The following is a 25769-nucleotide window of genomic DNA, read 5'->3' as shown; positions in this document are numbered from 1 at the left end:
CATCTTGCTTCAGTGCATAAAAGTTCATTTAGTCATCACAATGACCCTTTAATGTGGATATTATTATCAACTCTTTGAGGTTCATTTTTCTTATAATGTTTAGCACAAATACTTCTTCCTCCATTAATTATTCCCTCATTTTGATTTTCCATAACAATTTATCTTCATCTATGTGGAAGCTATTTTTGGTTTTCTCATATCCTCCAGTAGACTGTAAGATACTTAAGAACTAAATCTGTTTCTAATTTCTCTCTGCATCTCACTATCTTTGTGTCTATCACAGCATCTCATATTTAGCCGGTGTTCAATGATCATTTGCTAAAAGAACAAATACATGACAGTTTCAAGATGAATTAATGGCATAAATCAGGTTCTCCCTGGCTTCTACCCAGGGTACTATTGCTAATTAGTTACTATATTGATTATAATTCTTTTGAAGGTAAGTTCTCTGACTGCACTTCCAGTAGAAATGTTTAAAAACAGTTGTCATGAGAAGATTAAAAGTAAATACAGTCCATTAATGGACACTTAGGTTGTTTCTATTTCTCGTATATTGCAAATAATACTGCATTGAACATGTGAGTGCACATATCTCTTTAAGATACTCATTTCGTTTCCTTTGGTTATATATTCTTAAGAGGTATTGCTGGATAATATGGTAGTTCTGTATTTAGGTTTTTTTAGGAACCTTCATACTGTTTTCCATAATAGCTGTACCAATTTACATTGCCACCAATAGTATAAAACTACTATACTCTTGATTACTGTAGCTTTGCAATATATTTTAAAATCAGTAAGTGTGATGTTTCCAGCATTGTTCTTCCTCCTCCTAATTGTGTTGGCAATTTGGGGTCTTTTGTGGTTCGATAAGAATTTTAGGAATATTTTCTATTTCTATTAAAAAAAAAAAAAACGCCACTGGCATTGTCATGGGGATTGCATTGAATATATAGACCACTTTGGGTAGTATAGAGATTTTAACAGTATTAATTCTTCCAATCCAAGAACACGAGACATCTTTCCATTTATTTGTGTCTTCTTTAATTTCTTTCATCAATGTTTCGTAGTTTTCAGTGTACAAGTCTTTCATCTCTTTGGCTAAGTTTATTCCTAAGTATTTTATTCTTTTTGATGCTACTGAAAATGAGATCGTTTTCTTAATTCCCCTTTCTGATAGTTCATTGTTAGTGTATAGAAACACACAGATTAATTCAAGGGCATGATCCCAACTTCAAGGGCTCCACTCCCAGGAATATCTGATAAATCTAACCCATTGCAGGGGGAAAAAAATGGGAGTTTTTATTATTTAGGTGTTTATATCTTTATGAATTACAGGGACTCTGTACTCAGTTTTGACTTCATTATTTACTAGCTGGAATTAGCCAAAGCTTTCTCCTACATGAGCCTCATGAGTTAACATTTCTGTATTTTCATAGAGTTCTTATAAGTTTGAATGAAATAATATAAACTATGTTTATTTTTTTTCAGTTAAGGATAATTTTAATTTTGTTTCTAGTGGAGATTATAAACTCCATTATTTACCCCCCTGTTTCAAGCAGGGTCCATCCCAGTAAGAAAACCTTTTGATACCTAGAAACATTACTACCACCCTCATTTCAGGGACACTTAAGGAAAGCTCTCAGTGAACTTGTTGTTGGGCCTTAACTCAGCATGTGGCTGGCATCCAAGAAATCCCAGTCCTTCCACAAGGTCTTCATAAAGTTCTTTTCATTACTTTATTTCTAGTGAATTTCAAGCACCTGGCAAATCCACATTCAAATAAAGCATGAAAGATAGCTACTTTTAAAAATAATTTGCCATTATCTTCCCCTAAGTAAACTTCATTTGTGCAAATGGGTATACGTGAAAGCATCTGGAGACATGGAGTGAAAAATTGTAACCTCAAGGTATACAGCTTTAAAGTGCTGTTGGGTAAATTAATAAAGATCTTTTTCTAATTGACAGTTTTGTTTGGATTGTACCTATACTTGAACAATGAAAGTTGGGGAAATTCTTCAGCCATAATTCAAGCATGCATTGTATTCTTTAATTTCAATTATCTGTATATTTCAGAGGAAAATGGTTTGGGTTTAAATTATTAAATAAGAGACTGATTTACATATCAAGATTATTTTTCATTTTCATTAAAATTGAAATAGTTTTAAGTTTAGTCATCATCTTGTGCATTATTTTGGCTATGGTGCCATTATTGCAATCTTGCATTATTATTGCTGTATCATGTTTTAAATTTTTCTTGTAAGAATGTTGCAATATTTGTATTCATTTAATTTATTTTAATTATTTTAATTAAAATTTGTCAACAGGAGAATTTCACTGTGGATTTGAAGATGGTAACATTTGTTTGTTTACCCAAGATGATACAGACAATTTTGACTGGACAAAGCAAAGTACTGCAACAAGAAATACAAAATATACTCCAAACACTGGACCTAACGCTGATCGTAGTGGCTCCAAAGAAGGTATGAGGGTATGAAATGTTGTGTTCATAACAATCATACTCCAGCCTTGGACTTTTTAGAAATGCTGTTAATACAAAATGCAAGATAATGTTTAGCAATAGATTTGAAGATTTTGGAATAAAACATGAAATTTTTATGTACCATACAAATAATTCAGATATTTCCAAAGTTTGTAATCATTAATTTTCACTCAGAACTCACTGACATATATAGAGAGTTTAGGAATTTTTTTTTGATAATTCAAGTCTAAAATTCCAATTTTGTCTCAAGTTTTTATACATTTTAAACAATTTTATCTTTATATAGATTATTTATTCTTTATATTATGTTTGTATATATAGATTTTAGAAATGAGATGCAGACTCTCCTATCAATCTTTACTTTGTGTGAAAACTCTAAAACTTCTCAGTGATTTTAAATTTCATGTTGCCTAATAATAATTTGCTTAAACATTTTATTTTGTCTTTTTAAAGGTTTTTATATGTACATTGAGACATCTAGACCCAGATTGGAAGGAGAAAAGGCTCGACTTCTCAGCCCTGTTTTCAGCATAGCTCCCAAAAACCCTTATGGACCCACGAACACTGCATATTGTTTCAGCTTCTTTTATCACATGTATGGACAACATATAGGTGAGATGGAAAGAATTACTATGTTTATTCTAAAGTAAATCGTAACTCAGAAGAAAAAGGTTCACAAACACATAGCATGAAATCAATTTTAGTCAAAGAGTATCATCATTGACTTTTAAACGGCTTACTAGCAAATTGCAAAATAAGATGCTAAGAATGTTCCCCATCACGTCCTAATTTCCCAAATTTATATTAAAATTCGAAATTTGGGTGCATTACCTACCTCCTCTAGAATCCTAATTCAGGCAGACCATCAATAGGTTAAGTTCTTTATGAGATCTTCTTGGGAATTAATACCGGTATAATTTACTCTGTTACTTTCCAAAGAAATTTGCTTGAATAATGACTCAGTGTATATTAATGACCGTGAAAAGAAGCATTGCCATACTTGGAAGACAAGTGCTTTTAGCACTATCTACACTTTTGGAATATTGGTGATAGTTTCTTGTTTATAAAGTATGCCTAACACACCTAGTAGGATTTAAGAACATCCTTGATCCTGAAAAACATACAAATATGAAGACACACTCCCTGCCCTTAGAGACCTTAAGAGTAACAAAGGCTAAGATGAGTAAATACGCAATCATGCTAGACAGAATACCACATAACCCTGAGAATGAACCTAACAAACCTGGTAAGGGCCAGGGATGGAAGGAATTCATACAGATCTACAATTCTTGATGTGCAATTCTAAAATCAAAACAACTGAACACAAATTGTTTTAAACATAATAATCTGCCAACACATGCTAACCTGATCTACATGTGTTAGAATATCTGGCCTGAAGTGATATGAACATATGTATAGTCTTTATTTATCCAAATGAGTGTGACCATATGTACTATTTACAGCAAAAATATTACTATGTTTAATTATGGGATTCTGTTTCAGTTCTTTCCTGGGGATGTCACATAATATACAAGACATACACTCTTTTAGCTTTCTAAAATAAGACAAAATTCTGAATGGTGAAGCATATCTAGCTCCACAGAGGTTGGCAAGGGATTGTGGATCTCTGTCTATTTGGAGGATAAGGCAATGCTTTGGGACAAAGGGAAATGTTTCTCTATGAAAGAAGTGTACATTTTCAATAGACAGAGATAAGCATAAGGAAGATTAAAGCACTGGTAATGGGGAAGTAAAACGCAAGATGTGAGGATAACATTGTCTTAAGATAAATTTAACAAAACTAAAAATGTAAATATTTTCATATAAAGTAACAAAATTGTGCACATGATATACACCAGCTACTAGACTTATTTAAGTGAAGTAATCCTTTTAATAAATTTATAAAAATGAGCATCATTATCCATCTTTCACAGTTGAGAAAACTGAACCTCAGTGAGTTTGTATGAATTACAAGTAACTGGTTATGCTGGTGTTCAGATTCATAGCCAACATTATTACCGGTATTCTTCACAGTGGAGCAGTAGGTGACAAGCCCAGAAAGGAAAACTCTTATGCAGTAAAAAGTGCCCTCAACATGAAGTTAGGAAACCTGGGTGGGAATTTGGCTGTAGCAGTCAGTCGCTGTAAGAATTTACAGAAGTCACTTAAAATGTCTGGATCTTGGTCTCCTCATCTGTAAAATAGGAATAATAATTCCTATTTAGTTCAAGTTAAATGAGATAACATATATAAAACCTTCTATCAGATGGTAGACACTCATAATCTTAGGTTACTTTGAATTTCAAAGAGCAGCAATATTAGCAATAATAAAGTAATAGCTAATATTTATGAAGTACTCATAATGGACCAGGACACTATTCCTAACACGTGATGGATTATTTCCCTTAATGTTCACAGTAAACATTTGCACTCATTAAAATTGTTATCCTGTTTTTTATAGATAAGGAAACTAAAATATAGGGAATTTTAATTACCATGCCCATCATATCATAACTGATAAGTAGTGAAGCCAAAATACTAATCTGGGAAGCTGGACACATAGTTTGCCTGCTTCGCCACTGTTCAGGGAGACCTTTGCAATGTTGTGAAAGCTTAGCTATTTAGTAGTCAGGGCGGAGTTATTACGGATTTTGTGCAGACAACAAGCATAGTGAGATCTATGATTTGGAAAAATAAATCTTATAAGCGTGGGTAAAATTATTGAGAAACAGAATATAGACTGGAAAAGCAATTAGAAAACTATGAGAATAGTCATGGGTTCACTACGGCCTAAACTATGAAGGAAATAAATCTCCACACAATTACCAAACCATCTTACTTATTGTGAGATTACTCTCATTACAAAGATAGAATTAGCTCAACTCTAATTCTTCCCTTGAGTTGATGAGGTATGATTTTACTTACTCTCTATTTCGAATATATTTCATGGACGTTTTTTTCTCCCGATTTACCTTGGAACAGGCATATTTAAAATGGTTTTTAAATGAATAATTCCAAGATCAATATTTTGAATTACTTTAATGAGTAAACTATGTATTTACCTTATTTTTGAGGCTGGCTACCTTAGAGCTCCCTCTCAAACTTTCTGCATATTTAGGCTGAATCCCAAGATAATGTCAATATACTTTTAACTTCACAGTTGTTATTCTTAGGCTCTTTATTGTCAGTGAATGCCTGCTTGTTCTGCTAGTTTTGTTCCGCTTATTTCAAAGAGAAGGCAGTTCTCCATTTCTTCCATGTTCTCAAACATTTACCACTTTGATACCTGTGCCATTTCTCTGCTTCCTCAGATGGTTGAAGGTTGCAGGTATTAGGTCTGTCACTTGGGTCCCCTCTCAGCAGGACACAATCATGCTGCTTACTAAAATCTAGGCAAAAATATCTGTTCCAGACATGACTAATCAGTGATGGCTAGGTGAACTACCTCATTAGAGAGATGCTGCCTGTATCTAAAACCCTTCCTCTTTGCAAATATTATTCTAAGACACTCATTCATCTGTTAAACTGGGGTGCATTTATAGTCACTGGTTTTTACAAACTACAGTCTTAGTTTTATTCCTTCTTTTGGAAATCCAGATTCAAAAATGATTTGTCCTGGATTTCTAATAGCCTACTTGCAGTTATTACTTCTTGATCAACCATAAATAATCATTGCTCTTTTAACTGGGACTAACGGACAATATATCACTGAGAAGAGTCACAATTTTTTTAATAATACAAAAAAGGGTGATCAGTTATTCATTATTTAGAAAAGAGTTTCCTCTTTGAAATAAAGTCAGATATGTTATATTACTTATCTATTGCTGCATGATAAATTTCTCCCACATTTTGTACCTTAAAACACAATTATTTATGATCTCACATTTTCTGTGGGTCAGGAGTATGGGTATGGCTTATCTTGAGTGTCTGTAGCTCTAGGCCTCTCATGAGGTTGCAGATAAGCTGTCAGGTAGGACTGCAGCCTAGTTTGAAGACCTCATTTGGGGACGATACCCTTCTAAGCCCACTCACTAGGTTTTTGGCAGGTCTCAGTTTTTTGCCATGTGATGTCTCTATAGGACTGTCTCATGGCAGCAGGCCTCCTCCAGAGCAAGTGATCTATGAAGAGAGAGCAAATACATGCCCAAGACTTTTTAATAACCTGACCATTGGAGTGATATCCCATAACTTATTCTATTTATTATAACTGATTGATCGTTCCAGCTCACATTCAGGGGGAGGAAGTGACACAAGAGTGTTAATCCTAGGAGGTTGAAATCATTGGGTAGCATCTTAGAGGTTATCTGCCACAGTGGTACAATTTCTTGTTAAGTTTTCATCAAAATTGATTTAAAAAAAATAAATGAGAGCTCTAATGTGTCACCCTTTAACTGTTGATTTATATGTACATGATATAATACAATGTACATGATCTGGCTATTGACAATAATATAAGACTATTTCAGCAATCCTATGACCACTAGTAGGCATTTTGATTGATTAATCAGCTAAATTTCTAATTTTCTTACAAAGAAATTGAACCTCATATGAGGTCACTGGATATGACAAGAGCTTATTAAAAATCAGTAAAATATGTACTTCATTTATTTCTAGAAATGAGAATGTGAAATATAAGCATCATAACATACCAGGAAATTAAATATAAAAATACAAAAGACACTTATGAATACATTCATTGAACTTGATAACAATGGTTCAAATACAGTTGTGCCTCTAGAAAGCTAATTTCACTGTGGAACAAATGGGAAGCAAGGAAAAGGAGTTCATTAATGACATCTATTCTCATGAATCTTGAAGGTGAGGAAGAAGTGATAAAGTAGAGAGACATGGGATTGTAGAAGGACTTAAACAAGAGAAAAAAGAGTTAAAAGAAAGGGTAAGTTTAGAGATACACAAATCAGAGGGAAGCAAGTTTCTTGAAGAGATGAGAATTTAGAGGTCTGGTGGGGGATTAGCCTTGAAGAGGATACTAATGTCTCTTCTACTGAGATGGGATGAAAACAATTAAGAATGTGGCTTCTGATTCATTCTTAGATGCAAGAACAGCAAGCAGATGTGAAATTCGTGTTCCGAACAGTTTCTATTTTCTCTTTAAAATAAATGCAAAGGTTTCATTTTCAAAGAGTAAACCATTTTAGGAAAGTGGTAAAAGGAAATCGATACTGATCAGGGATATAGAGAGAGTTGGAGAGTTTGGAGATCAGGACATCAATTCTCAGCGTTTTGAAATGTATTTTAGGATATAATGCTCAGTTCGACTCTCCATCCCTTCTTGTGTATTGTACTGAATTAGTCTGCTAACTGCCTTCCTTGCTGTCTCTTTGACCCTAGTTTCTGGGGATAAAGATCATTCTCTAAAACTAGTAATGTTAGGGCCTCAAGGATACATGCTTTTCTGACATCTCCTTGGGGCAGCTCCATGGTTTATTCCAGTTATACCTGAAGTTCTCCAAATCAATCTGTGTTGTATCTGGGGCTTCTTTACAGACTCTGTTTTTTGTCCTGCTTGAACTGTATGCTTGGGAAGAGCAGAAACAATGATTCTTCCCATCACATGGTACCCTGCAAATGTAAATGTTTATTTGACCACTCCATAAATATTTATTAAGTAAATGAATATTTTTTTTAAACATATGGTAGAAGTAGTACTTTTTCTCCTCTTTAATCATCTAGGTTACTCATATTCTTCCTTCAAAATCCAACTCAAAGACATCTGCTAAAATTCCTCCCCATCCTCCCTGCTCCTTCTGTTCTCATAACACCTGGTGCACATCTTTGTCATAATGTTTGTCACCCTGACCCCGGTTACACTGTAAGCTCCTTGAGAGCAATAGCATGATTTATTTATATTTGATCCTCTGGAAAAAACAAATGCTCAATAGATTTTTAAAAAATCATCCAAAAATAGATACTTTAGCTTCTGAGTGTGCTAGAAGAATGACAACATGAGGGAAATGAAAGTATGAGTTTAGATTGAAACCAGAAGGTAGTTTCACCAAGACCTTATAGGATAGGTTGGGAAAAAAATAGAAGTTAATCACTGACTTAACTTGAATTTGAATTTAAGTTATCTGGCAGCTAAAGTGTAGAGGGAAACAAAAGTGTCACATATTTCTTAATTAATTAAAGGGAAATTTATCTTTATGAAAGTACTTAGTATTTTGTAAAAGTACTCAGTATCTATAAGCAATATAGATATTGCTATACTATATAGATATTGCTATACTCTTAGCAATATCTTCGTGTAGTATTTTTAGAAAAAACATAAAACATGTACAAATAAAAATTGTATATACTGAAAGGCCATAATACATTAAAGAATAAAATTTGGGTTTTCAGCTGAAATATTATGATCCAGATATGTTACCTTATGATGATCTAACAAAATGTAGAAATAAAATTTAATGAATCTGAAATTAACCTCAATTAAGTTTCTCTTCATAAGATATCTCAGGTTATCCTATAGCAAGAGCTGGATTAAAGCTTTCTCAGTGCTGACATTCAAAGATTTTTAAAAGGGGACTTAAATGTTTTTATACAAAGTGTAGAGAAAGTAAAGGTGACAATCTTTTGCATGATTTTAGGAGTCTGATTTTTATTCTTATTTTAGTCAAAGATCATATTTCTTCTGATTAGTATTTTTTTAAATCAACATTTTTGCTTATATCTCAGATATATTTGTAAAACAGAAAATCTACTCATATATTTTTTCCCCTTGGCATCAAATACCACGTGAGAGTCGATTTGAGCCTGAAAAAAAATATTAAGGTGCCATTATTTTAGAGTCTTAATTACATTGACTCTAGAAGAATCTCAGCAAAATAAATATGTAATTTTGAGATACTTAAATCTTGATAATTTCTCGGAATTAAGGTCCTTGAAAAAGACAATTCCCTGGTGGCTGAGAGAATAGATAAGGTTATTTAGTATTCTACATTTAAATGTTAGAGAATAGCTACCGACAGTGGGCTGTTTGTTAATGATTGATATTAATCCACTCTTTCTGTTAAGAATTATATAATGCTTTCAGTGAAGTCTTGTTTGTTGTTAATACTGTTAATGCCAATGTCATCAGTGTGAAAACAATGCAATAGAAAGAAGGCATTCATTCAGTAAACTGCTTTGTTAAATTAAGATGTATTTTTTTTAAGGGGGTGGTAGATAGACTTTAACCATGATTTATTACCACTTATAATCAAAATATTATTACAGATCCTTGTCACAGACTCTCTAATAAGACCATATGTAATATGTAGTACATTTACCTTTTAAGTCTCTGGTTATGAACCACCAACTATCCCTAAGTTTATTTTCTTCCTATTTAATTATTCATTGATGTTGGTCCTGTTGAGGAGGAAGAAGTTTTCCTCTACTTTTCTGGGTTCTGGCTGGTCTAAGAATTAAATTGACGTGAGATAAATTAACAGGAGAAAATCAAACAAAGTTTAGTAACATGTATACATGGGAGAGACCCAGAAAAACTGAGTAACTCATCAAAATGGCCAAAGTCCTCACCTTGAATACCCTCCTCAGCTAAAGATAAAAGAGGATGTTGAGGGTGGGGAGAGTCAGCTATGGGAGGTTACCAGGAAAAGCGCAGTAACCGGGTGATTGTGATGCAGATTTAAGTCATTGCCTTCTCTATTGATAAGAGTTTCAAGAGACCTGGTTGTCCTCATGTATACATGTGTCCAGGTATAAGAGGGAGACACACTTACAAATGCAGATTTCCCTTATAAATGTACATGTTTCTTACAAAGGGGCAACTCCTACTTGGTTTTCAGAGTCTTTCCCACTTCTGCTGTTTCTCAGAAAATAACAAGCTTAAAACAATTAATATGCCAAAGAAACATATTTTAGGGTGGCAAATCCTGATCCCCTACATTCCCTCAGACAATGTATAGTAGAAGCTAGGATGCTTAAACAAAATTAATAATGTGACTGAGAAAGTCTCATGTTTCAAATATACATCTCATTTTCAGTGTAATTAATAAACAGTATTATTTCATCAATCGAATTAATGGTAAGCAAATAAGTTAAATGCTTTTGTTTCTCATCCAGTGTACCAACCTTTTTAAACTAACTTCATTGGAAGTGTAGGTTTATTATGATGAGTACTTTTACCCTTAGGTCTTAGATTCACTCATTTCTGTTCAATAGGATGAATTGCACATGCTATGTGCCTAGTGGTGTTTAGGGAACTATAAAGGATAAAAGAGAATTAGGATAAAAGGTTCTTATCCATCAAATAGTTTATCATTTATTTAGGGTAATAAATTACTGAATAAAAGCCAAAAAGTAATATACACCAAAAATGCATGACAGGCCCATGCCATGGGTGAACAAGGAGAGAACACCTAGAACAGCAGAGTTAAAATAAAGTTTCTAAGGAAGAAAAGAAATGTAAACCATCCTCTAAAAGAGGTAAGTGTTGCTGAATGCAAGTTAGTGTGCCCTATGCACAGTGAGGCCAAACAAACCCAAGTGTCAGAGTTTCTATCAGGGAAAGGTTTATTGCAAAAGCCAAGCAAGGAGAATACACAGGTCAAGCTACAAAGCCCAAACTCCCTGATGGTTTTCAGGGAAGCATTTTTATAGGCAAAATTTGGGGTGAGGGATGCAGGGTATAAGACTTTCTTCTGATTGGTTGGTGCTGAGGTAACAGGGCAGTGCTCCAGGAATCTTGTGCTCAGCCGTATGTTACCATCCTCCACCTAAGGTGGGGGCCTTAGTTCGTGCAGAAGAATTCGAAGATGTTGTTATGTATACTTCTTCAGGAGGAACCAGGACCCTGCCCCATCATTGCACTATTGTTTCTTGACTGTTCCTCCTTTGTTTCTGCATTCCTTCACTTTTCTGGTTAGCACCTGTTTGAATTTGCCCTTTGGTAGTCCTGAAAGGTCTAGGAAACTGAAGCCTTGTTCCTATAAGCAAGAAATGGAGGGCTTGGAAAGGATTTGTACCTGGGAGGGCCCCACAGGGTCCTACTCGGCTTTAGAACCAAATAATGACAAGATCTATATAAGGTCTCTGCATATATTAGAGAAATAGAAAGCCTGATGAAAGCTATGTTTTAGTAAATTTATTGGACACTAATGTAGAGATTCATCTGGATACAAGAAGGCATGGTAATGACTGGAGAAAGTGAACAGACACTTTTTATTTAAGATATCATTGCAATTATATATTTTAGAAAATAATAACAATGAATGTATACAGCTGTTTCTATTCAAGCAGAAAAGAATGATTTTATAATTTCCCATTTTGTCTGTGTGTATAATACAAATGATGTTACCAATTACCTATCAATAGACATTGCTCTTCCCTGGAGCTAGGTGATTTTGGCACATCTTGAAACTCAAATTAATGAGTCTGTATTACTGATTAGAATAAAAATGTGATTTATATTCAAGTGATTCCCCAGGCTTTGGAGTAAAGCAAATTACAGATTAATTTATATGAACTTGGTAATTTCAAGTATCTATTAAAAAGAAAAGTATACACATTTTAGGACATATATTTAAATTATTTATCTAAAACATATAAAATACATATTTATAGTAAAATAATTAAAAGTAAGTTTATGCTAAGGACTTAATGAAAGAAGAGAACTTGGTAACAGTAATTATAAATAATATTTAAGCAAATTATATTTTATACTGCAATTTATATGAAATAATATTAAAACAAGAATTGTGTTATTGAATAACGCCATGAATAACCCCAAAACTTAGGTCACTGCTCATGAGATAATACAGCATTTTGTTCATTTAGCCTTTCTGACTGTAATCCCTAAGCATGAGATGAACAAAGTTATCTCTAACTCTGGCACCTAACTCTTAAAGACTGGTGACCGAAAGATAAGAATTAGGAAACCCAGAAGAAAAAGATAGTTAAGTTTTGCTTACCAACTTCAAACTTGTGTCATGGCACTACATAACATTTGAAAATCCTTGGGGATGATTAAATTCATACCTATTGGTATCTGGTGCTTACCAAAGCATAAACACACTGCCTCTGAGGATTTAAAGTTACTTTTAAAGGGTATTAACACAATCCATCATATTCACTTTGGAATTTTCTTACTGTGATACTATAATAATGGGTTGAATCAGCTTTGCTGAATCTAACTTCTCTTGAATAGCTTTATTCTGTTTTGCAAGTTCTAATTTTGTTGACCAAGATGACCTGGACATAAGTTTAAGTAAGTTTTGGTACTTAATTCTCTTTTATAACTTAAAAGCTGGAAACATGCTATAAAAAAATGTTCCAAAATCATTTGTCTGTTAATAGCATTTTTGTCATCAGCTCTAAAATAGACCAGTGAATCAATAATTTGTATTCATCGATTTGGAAAGTGGAATATAATTAATATTATGTACATAAGAATAAGACATTTAAATTATAATATATTTGAACTTATTTCAATCAGTTATATTTCTAGTGTCTTTTTGTTATAAAACAAGTAATACTTGCCTTTTTAAGTAAAATCTAGCTATATAATCTATTCAAAAACTAACTCAAAATCTGGGATAATTTGGACCTGGCCTCTTTAGACCTAAGAAAAATATTTTTCACATAGTACACATTCAATAAATATAAACAGTAATAATTCAAGTTTGAAATTATATTATATCTGTAAAAAGAAAATGTTATTTAAGAAAAAGTAAACATGATCACAGCAAAGCATATTCTCTGATATAAAACACAGTCAATATAGATATAATAATCTATCATTATTGATATAATAATGGTAAGTCATATATATTAATATGTGTTTTATTTCAAAGGTATGTATTTATTACTTTAAGTAAATTCTGAAAGACATATAGTAAACACTGCTGTTAGCCTAATTAAAATGAATAAGTCTAAAAAGTATATAATCATTTTATTAACATTTAAAAGAAATTTCCATGTATTAATTTGATGACAGGATTGATTCCTGTCACTTTAATCAAAATAACAGGCCATGCTACCCAAGAGAAATAAGACTTCCATATAAAATGGTAATTCATTCACTGCCATCTATTTACATTAGCACCTCACATTTACTGAAGTATCCATTGATAATTTTTTAATGTATGGAACAACTTGAACTGCATTGGTAGCTTAGAGGGAGCAGGCTTCGTTTTTTTACATGCAAGCTATTGAAGGACTTCTACTAGGTTAAGAAGCTAAGGTGATACATTTAAGAAATACAAAAAATAAAATAAAAATAAAAAGATAACTGATACTTTCCTTTCTGAAAAAGCAATACAGTTTAAATAGAAATCAGTAGAAATTATTACAGCTCAACTCAATCAGTTACCACTGATACAGCTAGAGGCTATAGTAGAGGTAGGCCATGGAATAGGCAAGCAGTCCTTTCCTATTTAATTCCCACACAGGCTATTTCTTCAAATAATTTCTGAAAGGTATATGCTACATAATGCTTTGTTAATCCAATGACAACAGGGTCAAAAAAGTATTATCACTTTATTTAATGTTTAATGCCATTTATTTTTATTTGGGCTTGATTTCCTTGGGACCCCTCCCTATTGTGGATTAATGTTTTAAAGTATAATGCAATGACATCACACAGAAATATGTGCTGTGGTGATTTTTCCTTCTGGCACAAAATTGCCTTTCTGAAGCACAAGAGACGAACACCAGCAAGCAAGAAAAACTGAGCCCCATTGAGTGTCCAAAATAGAAAATAGAAAGACGGATTCAGAAAGCTACTCCCTGCCATAGTGGCTCACTGAGCACAGAGGGAAAACCCCAGAAAGTTCAGCTCTTAAAAGGCTCAAGGTACAAATGCTTTTCCACTATTCTCAGATTGTTAAATCTTTATCTAGTAGTGAAACCTCACATTCACCTGGCCTCCAGCTTTAGATCTTAGAGGAGGAGCTAACAAAATCCACACCCATCCTGTGCATATAAAAGAAGCCCCATTAGCAGTTTTGGGGAAAATGCCACAAGATTACTAAGTACTATTTAAGATGAATAAAGAGGAAGAAAATAAAAGAGAGAAAATCAGGCTTGAATAAAGATTCCACAGTATAAAAAGAGGCTAACATGCACACAGTAAAAGAAGCACATATTGTTGAAGAAGAATTACTGACAGTTCAGGGGAAGGCAAATTTGTACAGTATATGCTTTATATTTTCAATAAAATTGGAATATGAACTTTATGAGACAAATAAAGATAAGAATGTTACAACAGTGGACCAAGAAAAGAAGGAACTGGATAAAACACTAAAATAAAGGGGAGCTTGATGAGATCAGAGAAGAATGTAACATCATAAATAATACAGCTGGATAAAGAGGACATTAGAAACAGGCAAACAGAATCTACACTATGGAAAATAAATCAGTACCAAGGAGGTACTGATTTTATTTCTTACACTGAAGGGGAAAAAGATAGACAATAATAGATTCTGAAGCAAAAAGTCATCTTGCAAAGTGGAAAGATAAAACAAGAAAGCTGGATAAAGTTATATATACATGCATTATTTCTAAATACAATATATATGCATTATTTCTAAATATAATACTAGCAAATTGAATCAACCATAATAAGAAAATAGTAGTCCTATACCAAGTAAAATTATTCCTGTAGTATAGTCATAGTTCAACATCATGAAGTGTACTAATGTAATCTATTGCACTGAGAGAGAAATAGAGAAATATTATTTGAATATCTTGATAGATAGTAAAATATAGTGAAGATAATGTTTGAGACATAATTTATGGTTTACATACTTTAACTCATTTTAATTTTTGCAGAAAAACTTATGCTAGTTACTATTATCATTATCACTCACCTGATGAGGAAATTGAGGCAGAGAGATTAGGAGATCAAGTCAAGGTCATCCAGCTAGAAAGTGACAGCTATGATGTGAAGAATGCAGATTTTTTTGTTTAAAAATTGGGTATTCATATTTATACATTTGTGTATAATATGAATATATGTGGTCTTATGTATAATTAGACAAAATTGCTCTAAAATTCTGAAAGATAAACTACTTTACACCATACAATTGTACATATGTAGATATACGTTAAAAAAAAAAAACTGAAGCAACATACAGCAAAATACTAAGGAAGCTACTTCTGATTGATCAATTTAATGATGATTTTGATATTGTCCTTTCTGCTTTTCAGTATTTATGTGCAATATTCGCATAAACAAAAACATAAAATATGCAAGATATCTGATACATATGTATGTGTATCTTAACCATTAACATGATTATCTGTAAAAGTTATCAAAATGAGAGTATCTTGAAGCCATGCAATAGTAACTGGTTCCAGAGAAGTCCTGCTGCCATAAACAACTATTAAAATATCTTTTATATTAGGTAACTGTTTTCAGAAAATAGAAAAGAGGCAGGGCAAGACTGAAATCTATGAAAATATGGAAAAAAGAGAAACTAATAAGGTGATCTCCATAAGAGTCCAATTCTCTGACTGAGGACAATCTCCTGACACTGGCACAAAGCCCTGAAATTCAAGTGGAATGTGGAGGTCCCACTGAGTTCAGGAGGCAGAGATCAGAGTACTGGGCAACTGGAACAGAATCTGTAATCAGGGTAACAGAAAGAAGGGATGCATTCAGGGTTGACTTTAAAAGACTGTAGAGGGTTTTCCATGTGTCTTTGCCTGAAGGCTAGGCTGTACTTGTGCAAGACTAGAAAACCCCAAGGCTTACAATAGGGCAGTATAGCAGTTTTTATGGAGTTGACAACAGAACACAAATGGGGAAGTCAAGGAGTCCTGGGAGAAGAACAGTAGGAAATATTGAAGTTTAAACCATTTTAGAGTGAAGAGAGCTCATAAAAGCTCCTGGCAGCACAAAGAAAACGAGGCAGGTTCTTCCTTAGTAGTTAGAATTATGCCCTGAAGAAATATCTTCTCTAGACCTTTCCTTAAAGAGCCTAAATCTAAGCTGCAACAAGAGTCGCAGTAAAGACAGATTTGGAGGTTAGTTCCCACAAAGTCAGAGTCTAGGGCAACAATTTGGGTTTTTCGCAGATCTGCACTGTCAGTGTAAAACTAAGCCTATACAAGTTCAATATAATTTATCAGTAACTGAATAGTCTGTTAAAACAAAGCTGCTTTCTGAGAAAGATTACAGATCTAAAGTCTCTAAAATATAATATCTCCAATGCCCATTATTCAATAAAAATCACTAGTAGACAGAGAAATAGGAAATGTGATACGTAATCAATGAAAAGTAAAAATTAGTCCATAGAAACTAAACCAAAGAAAGTTAAACATTGAACTTAGCAGATAAAGACTTTAAAGGAGATATATATATATATATATATATATATATATATATATATATATATATATATATATATATATATATATATATATATATATATATATATATATAACAGAAATGATGCTGAGTAGCCAGACACACAAAAAAAGTACTTACTGCATAATTGCATTAATATGATATTCTTGAAAAGGCAATAATCATCAGTTAATGAAGGAAGTCAGATCAGTAATTGTCTGGCATAGGAACAGGGGTTGTGAAGATTAACTACAAAGGAAAGTGAGGGAGCTTTCTGGTGAGATGGAAATGTTCTATATCTTGACTGAGTTCATGCTTACACTATAATATATATTGATCAAATGTTATTGACTTGTACATTTAAAATGAGAGAATTTTATTGCATGTAAATTATACCTCAATAAAGTTGACTTTTTATAACGTATTTATTAAAATAATGATTGCCTAGCATTAAGGTACGAGATTTTAAAACTCACTGGGTTCAAATTCTGCCTCTGCTATTTTCTAACTGTATGGCATAAGGCAAATTACTGAATCACTCTAAGTTTTCTTATCTATAACATGGGGATAATAATATTAAATACTTCAAAAGATTGTTGAGAGGATTCATTTATCTGGAGTAAGTGTTCAACATATTGTATTATTATTATTATCATCATTACTATTAGCACTATGTGCAGGACATGAAACTGTTGAGATATATCAAATCATGAGACAAAGCTATTCATTTTATCTTCCAATAATTCTTTAAGAAAAAAAATGAGATTTGGATGAAAAGTAGACTGAAAACGAGATGCTAACTGATGATGAAACAATTCAAGTCGAGCTTTGAGCAAGACAGTCAGTAAATGATTGCATGCTATATTAGTTTTCTGTTGCCACTCTAACAAAAATTACCACACATTTTGTGGCTAAAAACAACCACATTTATTATCTTAAAGTTCTAGAGGACAGAAATTCAAAATGAGTATAATGGGGCTAAAATCAAGACGTTAGCAGGGAGGAAGTCGAAGCTCTGCTCTGAGACTGACGTGGCCGACTGCAGGGAGCTCAATGACCCCACAGCGACTGAGCCACCCCCCTCGAATATATACATCTGCAGGGAGTCGAAGGGCGGGGCCCGCAGGTCCAGGTCACCCTTGTAGAGCTTGGGCAGCACATAGCTGTGGATGGACATCTGAGACTTGTCAACATGGCTGTCTTCACACTGAAGAAAAATAGAGAAGGAGTCAAGATGGTGGAATAGGAGGATGCGGAATTTGTCACTCCTACAAGTACATCAAGAATACATCTACAAATGGAACAGTTCTCATAGAGCACCTGCTGAACATAAGCTGAAGACTTCGGACACCTAAAAGACAAGAAAAATCCCCTCACAACCAGATAGGATGAAAGAAAGAAAAAGGAAAAGAGGCCAGCAACTCTGGCAGGAAGCTGAAGGTGAGGGGAGGTCCCCACACTCAGGAAAAACTCCCTCATAATGGGGAAATCATCTGGGACAGAAAAGGACCTTCGAGGGATCAAAGGAGAACACAGAGAATGGTCTGTGGAAGGCAGGACAAAGTAAGAACTGCACACATGGTCTACACCACAGCTCTGCACATTCCGGCCTGGATCTTGAGCCACCTGTTGCGAAGGGGGCTGGGTGCTGGAAAGTGGGTTTTGGAGTGTGAACCCAGGGAAGGGACAGCTGTTGGCTGTGAAAAGACAGCCTGAAGGGACAGGAGTAAGGAGCTCCACAACCAGGAAAGTCTGCAGAAAAAGCCCGGGACATCATAGAAGCAAGGGGTCATTGTTGAGTGGTGGGCAAGGGAGTGAAGCTGCCATTATAACCCCTTTCCCCACCTGCCAGCTTCTTCAGCCTCTGTGGGCACTGGGAGGGGCTTCCATCTGAACAGGCCCGCCCACCCCTCGGGCCAGGGTCTCCTCCACCCATGTGGGCTCCGGGGGCCTGAGTGCTGCCCATCCCAAAGCCTCCTTGGGAATCAGCCCTGGGTGCTCTTGCCTGGGTCAAGAGTCCACCAATGCTGGCTGTGGCTGAGTGCTAAAGTATGGAGTTGGAAGAACAGATCTGGGGAGAGGAGGGCTGTTGGCTGCATGGATAGAGCAGAGGGGATGGGAGTGAGGGGATGCATGGCTGGGAATGCCCCTAGAGGAAGCGTGATCTGCCTGGAAAACAAGGCACCATCATTGAGAGGCACGAGGGCGGTGGGGGACAGGCACCCCCACCCACCAGCTCCTGCCTCCGTGGGCACTGGGAGGGGCTCCCACCAGAGCGAGCATGCCATAGTCTGTTGCAACTGCCTGCCAGACCCCACCGTGACTGGCAGCTAGCATACACCCCAATTGTGGCCACCATACGCCTCCCCAGCCAGAGTGAGTGAGTGTGCCCCAAGCAGCTGCTGCTTTCACTCCCTCTCGCCTGGGCAAGGAACAGATGCCTGAGCGTGGCACACATGCAGAGGTGTCAAAACCAAAGGTGAGTCCTAGGGGTGGTGCAACTAAGGAAGAGGAATGGAGATTTTTCTGTGCAGCTGCACAAGCCTCACATTAAATCCCAGAGATCGGCTTGGTAAATCCTGCATCTGTGGAATACCTGAATAGACAACGAGTGTTCCCACAATTGAAACCAGTCTAGCTTTCGCAGCAGTGGACTTTGGGGGCAAGTACACATGGGAATCAGGCCAGGTCAGAGTCTGAGCTGGCCCCACAGTGCCCACAGCAGGTCCACAGACTTACCTAGAGGTATTAGAAGGCCTCCTGGGGAGGTGGGGATTGGCTCTGGCTCACTGTGGGAGCCAGGACACTGACAGAGGAGGCCCCAGGAAAATATTCTTATTACTATTATTCTTTTTGTGATGGTTTCATTTTGTTCGGTTCTTGGTGTTGTTGCTTTTATTATTTTTTATCTTTTAAAATTTTTATTTTTATTTATTTTAATTTTTTAATATATATCTTTTTTTTTCTATTTTTATTTTACCTTTTTATTGTTTCATGGGTTTTTTCTTGTTCTTTGTTTTTATCTTTATTTTTTTTTAAATTGTTTTTATGCATATATTTTTCCTTCACTTTTTTTGTTTGCTTTCTGTTTTTGTTTTATTTTTCGTATTTTCTTTTGTTAGTTTAGTCGTTATTGACTGTGCTCATTTTTTAATTATTTTGTTGTCTTGAATTTTTTTTTTAATTTTTCTTTTTTTCTTTTTTCTGTGTGTGTTTGTTGCTGCTGTTTGTTTGCTGTTGTTTTTGGTATTTGTCTTGGGTTTTGTTTGTCTGTTTGGTTTTAGTTTTGGTTTTCTTTCTTTTTTCTCTGGTTGCACTGTGCAGCTTGAGGGCTCTTGTTTCTCCAGCCAGAGGTCAGGCCTAGGCCTCCAGAGTGGGAGCACTGAGTCGAAGATGCTGGACCTCCAGAGACTTCCTGGTCCCAGGGAATATTAATCAGTGTGTGTGCTCCTGGAGGTATGCATATAAACATCAGGACCTGGCCCCGCACAACTGCCTGTAGGCTCCAGTGCTGGACACCTCATGCCAAACAACCAGCAAGACAGGAACAAAGACCCACTCATCAGCAGATAGGCTGCCTAAAGTCTTACTAAACTCACAGACACCCCAAAACACACCACCTGATGCATCCCTGCCCTTCAGAGGGGAAAGACTCAGCTCACCCACCAGAGCACAGTCCCTCCCACCAGGAAACCTACATGAGCCCCTGGACCAACCTCACTCACCAAGGGGCAGATGACAGAAACGAGGAATTTCGACCCTGCAGCCTGCAAAAAGGAGACCATAAATGCAGTAGGTTAGACAAAATGAGATGACACAGAAATATGTTGCAGATGAAGGAGTGAGGTAAAATCCCACAAGACCAAATAAATGAAGAGGAAATAGGCAATCTACCTGAAAAAGAATTCAGAGTAATGATAGCAAAGATGATCCAAGATCTTGGAAATAGAATGGAGGCACAGATGGAGAAGATACAAGAAGTGTTTAACAAGGACCTAGAAGAACTAAAGAACAAACAATCAGTGATGAACAACACAGTAACTGAAATGAAAACTAAACTAGACGGAATCGAATAACTGAGGCAGAAGAACAGGTAAGTGAGCTGGTAGATAGAATGGTGGAAATAACTGCCAAAGAGCAGAATAAAGAATAAAGAATGAAAAGAAATGAGGACAGTCTCAGAGACCTCTGGGACAACGTTAAACACACCAACATTCAAATTATATGCATCTCAGAAGAAGAAGAGAAAGGGAAAGGGCCTGAGAAATATTTGAACAGATTATAGTCGAAAATTTCCCTAACATGGGAAAGTAAATAGTCAATCAAGTCCAGGAAGCGCAGAGAGTCCCATACAGGAAAAATCCAAGAAGAAACACACCAAGACACATATTAATCAAACTATAAAAAATTAAATATGAAGAAAAAATATTAAAAGCAAGCGAAAAGCAACAAATAACATACAAGGGAATCCCCATAAGGTTAACAGCTGATCTTTCAGCAGAAACTTTACAAGCCAGAGGGAGTGGCAGAACATATTTAAAGTGATGAAAGGGAAAAACCTACAACCAAGATTACTCTACCCAGCAAGGGTCTCATTGAGATATGACAGAGAAATTAAAACCTCTACAGACAAGCAAACGTTAAGAGAATTCAGCACCACCAATCCAGCTTTACAAAAAATGCTAAAGGAACTTCTCTAGGCAGGAAACACAAGAAAAGGAAAAAACCTACCAAAAAACCCCAAAACAATTAAGAAAATGGTAATAGGAACATACATATCGATAATTACCTAAACGGTAAGTGGATTAAATGCTCCAACCAAAAGACACAGACTGGCTGAATGGGTACAAAAATAAGACCTATATATATGCTGTCTACAAGAGACCCACTTCAGACCTAAGGACACATAGAGCTGAAAGTGAGGGATGGAAAAAGATATTCCATGCAGATGGAAATCAAAAGAAAGCTAGAGTAGCAATACTCATATCAGATAAGACAGACTTTAAAGACTATTACAAGAGACAAGGAAGAACACTACATAATGATCAAGGGATCAGTCCAAAAAGAAGATATAACAATTATAAATACTTATTCACCCAACATAGGAACACCTCAATACGTAAGGCAAATGCTAACAGCCATAAAAGGGGAAATTGACAGTAACACAATAATAGGGGGAACTTTAACACACCACTTACACAAATCGACAGATTAACCAGACAGAAAATAAATAAGGAAACACAAGTTTTAAATGACACAGTAGACTAAATAAACTTGATTGATAGTTATAGGACATTCCACCCAAAAGTGGCAGAATACACTTTCTTCTCAACTGCTCACAGAACATTATCCAGGATAGATCACATCTTGGGTCACAAATCAAGCCTTGGTAAATTTAAGAAAACAAATCATATCAGGCATCTTTTCCGACCACAACACTATGAGATTAGAAATCAATTACAGGAAAAAAAAAACTGTAAAAAATACAAACACATGGAGGCTAAACAGTACACAACTAAATAACCAAGAAATCACTAACGAAATCAAAGAGGAAATCAAAAAATACATAGAAATAAATGACAATGAAAACACGACGACCCAAAACCTATGGGATGCAGCAAAAGCAGTTCTAAGAAGGAAGTTTATGACAATAAAATCCTACCTCAAGAAACAAGAAAAATCTCAAATAAACAACCTAACATTACACCTAACGCAACTGGAGAAAGAAGAACAAACAAAACACAAAGTCAGTAGAAGGAAAGAAATCATAAAAAGCAGAGCAGAAATAAATGAAATAGAAACAAAACAATAGCAAAGATCAATAAAACTAATAGCTGGTTCTCTGAGGAGATAAATAAAATTGAAAAACCTTTAGCCAGACTCATTAAGAAAAAAAGGGAGAGGACTGAAATCAATAAAATTAGAAATGAAAAAGGAGAAGTTACAACTGACGCCACAGAAATACAAAGGATCATAAGTGACTACTACAAGTAGTTATATGCCAATAAAATGGACAATCTGGAAGAAATGGACAAATTCTTAGAAAAGTACAAACTTCCAAGACTGAACCAGGAAGAAATAGAAAATTTGAAAAAACCAATCACAAGTAATGAAATTGAAACTGTGACTAAAAATCTTCCAGCAAACAAAAGTCCAGGACCAGATGGCTTCACAGGCGAATTCTATCAAACATTTAGAGAAGAGCTGACACCTATCCTTCTCAAACTCTTCCAAAAAATTACAGAGGGAGGAACACTCACAAATTCGTCCTACAAGACCACCATCACCCTGAAGCCAAAACCAGACAAAGATATTACAAAAAAAGAAAACTACAGGCCAATATCACTGATGAACATACACACAAAAAATTCTCAACAAAATACTATCAAACTGAATCCAACAACACATTGAAAGGATCATATACCATGATCAAGTGGAATTTATCCCAGGGTTGCAAGGATTCTTCAATATATGCAAATCAATCAATGTGATACACCATATTAACAAACTGAAGAATAAAAACCATAAGATCATCTCAATAGATGCAGAAAAAGCTTTTGACAAATTTCAGCATCCATTGATGATAAAAACTCTCCAAAAAGTGGGCAAAGAGGGAACCTACCTCAACATAATAAAAGCCATATATGACAAATGCATAGCAAACATTCTCAATGGTGAAAAACTGAAAGCGTTTCCTCTAAGATCAGGAAGAAGACAAGGGTGTCCACTCTCGCCACTATTATTCAATATAGTTTTGGAAGTCTTAGGCATGGCAATCAGAGAAGAAAAAGAAATAAAAGGAATCCAAATTGGAAAAGAAGAAGTAAAACTGTCACTGTTTGCAGATGACATGATACTATACATAGAGAATCCCAAAGATGCTACCAGAAAACTACTAAAACTAATCAGTGAATTTGGTAAGGTTGCAGGATATGAAATGAATGCACAGAAATCTCTTTCATTCCTATACTAACAATGAAAGATCAGAAAGAGAAATTAAGGAAACAGTCCCATTTACCATTGCAACAAAAAGAATAAAATACATAGGAATAAACCTACCTAGAGGAGACAAAAGACCTGTATGCAGAAAACTATAAGATACTGATGAAAGAAATCAAAGACAACACAACCAGATGGAGAAATATACCATGTTCTTGGATTGGAAGAATCAGTATTGTGAAAACGACTCTACTACCCAAAGCAATCTATAGATTCAATGCAATCCCTATCAAATTACCGGTGGCATTTTTCACAGAACTAGAACAAAAAATTTTACAATTTGTATGGAAACACAAAAGACCCCAAATAGCCAAAGCAGTCTTGAGAAAGAAAAATAAAGCTTGAGGAATCAGGCTCCCTGACTTCACACTCTAGTACAAAGCTACAGTAATCAAGATAGTATGACATTGGCACAAAAACAGAAATATAGATCAATGGTACAGGATAGAAAGCCCAGAGGTAAACCCATGCACATATGGTCACCTTATTTTTGATAAAGGAGGCAAGAATATAGAATGGAGAAAAGACAGCCTCTTCAATAAGTGGTGCTGGGAAAACTGGACAGCTACATGTAAAAGAATGAAATTAGAACACTTCCTAACACCATACACAAAAATAAACTCAAAATGGATTAAAGACCTAAATGTAGGGCCATACACTATAAAACTCTTAGAGGAAAACATAGGCAGAACGCTCTATGACATAAATCACAGCAAGATCCTTTTTGACCCACCTCCTAGAGAAATGGAAATAAAAACAAAAATAAACAAATGGGACCTAATGAAACTTAAAAGCTTTTGCACAGCAAAGGAAACCATAAATGAGACGAAAAGACAACCCTCAGAATGGGAGATCTTCTGCCCATTTTTGGTTTGGGCTGTTTGTTTTTTTGATATTGAGCTGCATGAGCTGCTTGCAAATTTTGGAGATTAATCCTTTGTCAGTTGCTTCATTTGCAAATACTTTCTTCCATTCTCGGGGTTGAGTACTCAGAAGACTTTTGCCTCAGTCTTCTGAGGGAACCCTCATGCACTGTTGTTGGGAATGTAAATTGATACAGCCACTATGGAAAACAGTATGGAAGTTCCTTAAGAATCGAAAAATAGAACTACCATATGACCCAGCAATCCCACTCCTGGGCATATACCCAGAGAAAACCATAATTTGAAACGACACATACACCCCAGTGTTCATAGCAGCACTATTTACAATAGCCAGGACATGGAAGCAACCTAAATGTCTATTGACAGAGGAATGGATAAAGAAGATGTGGTACATATATACAATGGTCTATTACTGAGCCATAAGAAGAAACAAAATTGTGTCATTTGTAGAGACGTGGATGGACCTAGAGAGTGTCATACAGAGTGAAGTAAGTCAGAAAGAGAAAAACAAATATATATTAACTCATATATGTGGAATCAAGAAATATGGTATAGATGATCTTATTTGCAAAGCAGAAATAGAGAACAGATGAATGGATACCAAGGGGGAAATGGGGGTGGGTGGGAGGAATTTGTAGATTGGCATTGACATGTATACACTATTGATACTATGTATAAAATAGACAACTAATGAGAACATACTGTATAGCACAGGGAACTCTACTTAGTGTACTGTGGTGACCTAAATGGGAAGGAAATCCAAAAAAAAGGGAATATATGTATATGTATAGCTGATTCATTTTGCTGTACAATAGAAACTAACACAACATTGTAAAGCAACTATACTCCAATAAAAATTAATTAAAAAACAAAACAAAAACAAAGATGTCAGCAGGGCTGCTCCCTTATGAAGGCTCTAGGGGAGAATCTGTCTACTTGTCTTTTCTAGCTTCTAGAGACTAACTGTATTCAGCTTGTGGCTCCTCACTTCATTTTCAAAACCAGCAATGTTGCATCTTATCTGTCTTTCACATGACCTTCTCTCCTGTATCAAATCTCCTTCTCCCTCCATCTTAGA

At 35.2% G+C, this 25769-nt stretch overlaps 1 protein-coding gene across 2 annotated transcripts in view; it reads left to right on the top strand.

Moving 5' to 3' along the window:
• The window catches only part of MDGA2 (MAM domain containing glycosylphosphatidylinositol anchor 2), an 801291-nt gene that overhangs the window by 755233 nt on the left and 20289 nt on the right, over window positions 1-25769 (top strand). For both annotated transcript variants that reach the window (XM_036839763.1, XM_036839756.1), the window contains 2 exons: window positions 2325-2480; window positions 2954-3112. In XM_036839763.1, coding sequence (XP_036695658.1) covers window positions 2325-2480; window positions 2954-3112 — 315 coding nt within the window. The remainder of the gene's footprint in view (window positions 1-2324; window positions 2481-2953; window positions 3113-25769) is intronic.

The sequence above is a fragment of the Balaenoptera musculus genome, chromosome 2 (assembly GCF_009873245.2).
Source record: "Balaenoptera musculus isolate JJ_BM4_2016_0621 chromosome 2, mBalMus1.pri.v3, whole genome shotgun sequence".
In the NCBI taxonomy this organism is placed as follows: Eukaryota; Metazoa; Chordata; class Mammalia; order Artiodactyla; family Balaenopteridae; genus Balaenoptera; species Balaenoptera musculus.
This window is presented reverse-complemented; position numbering and strand designations above follow the sequence as displayed.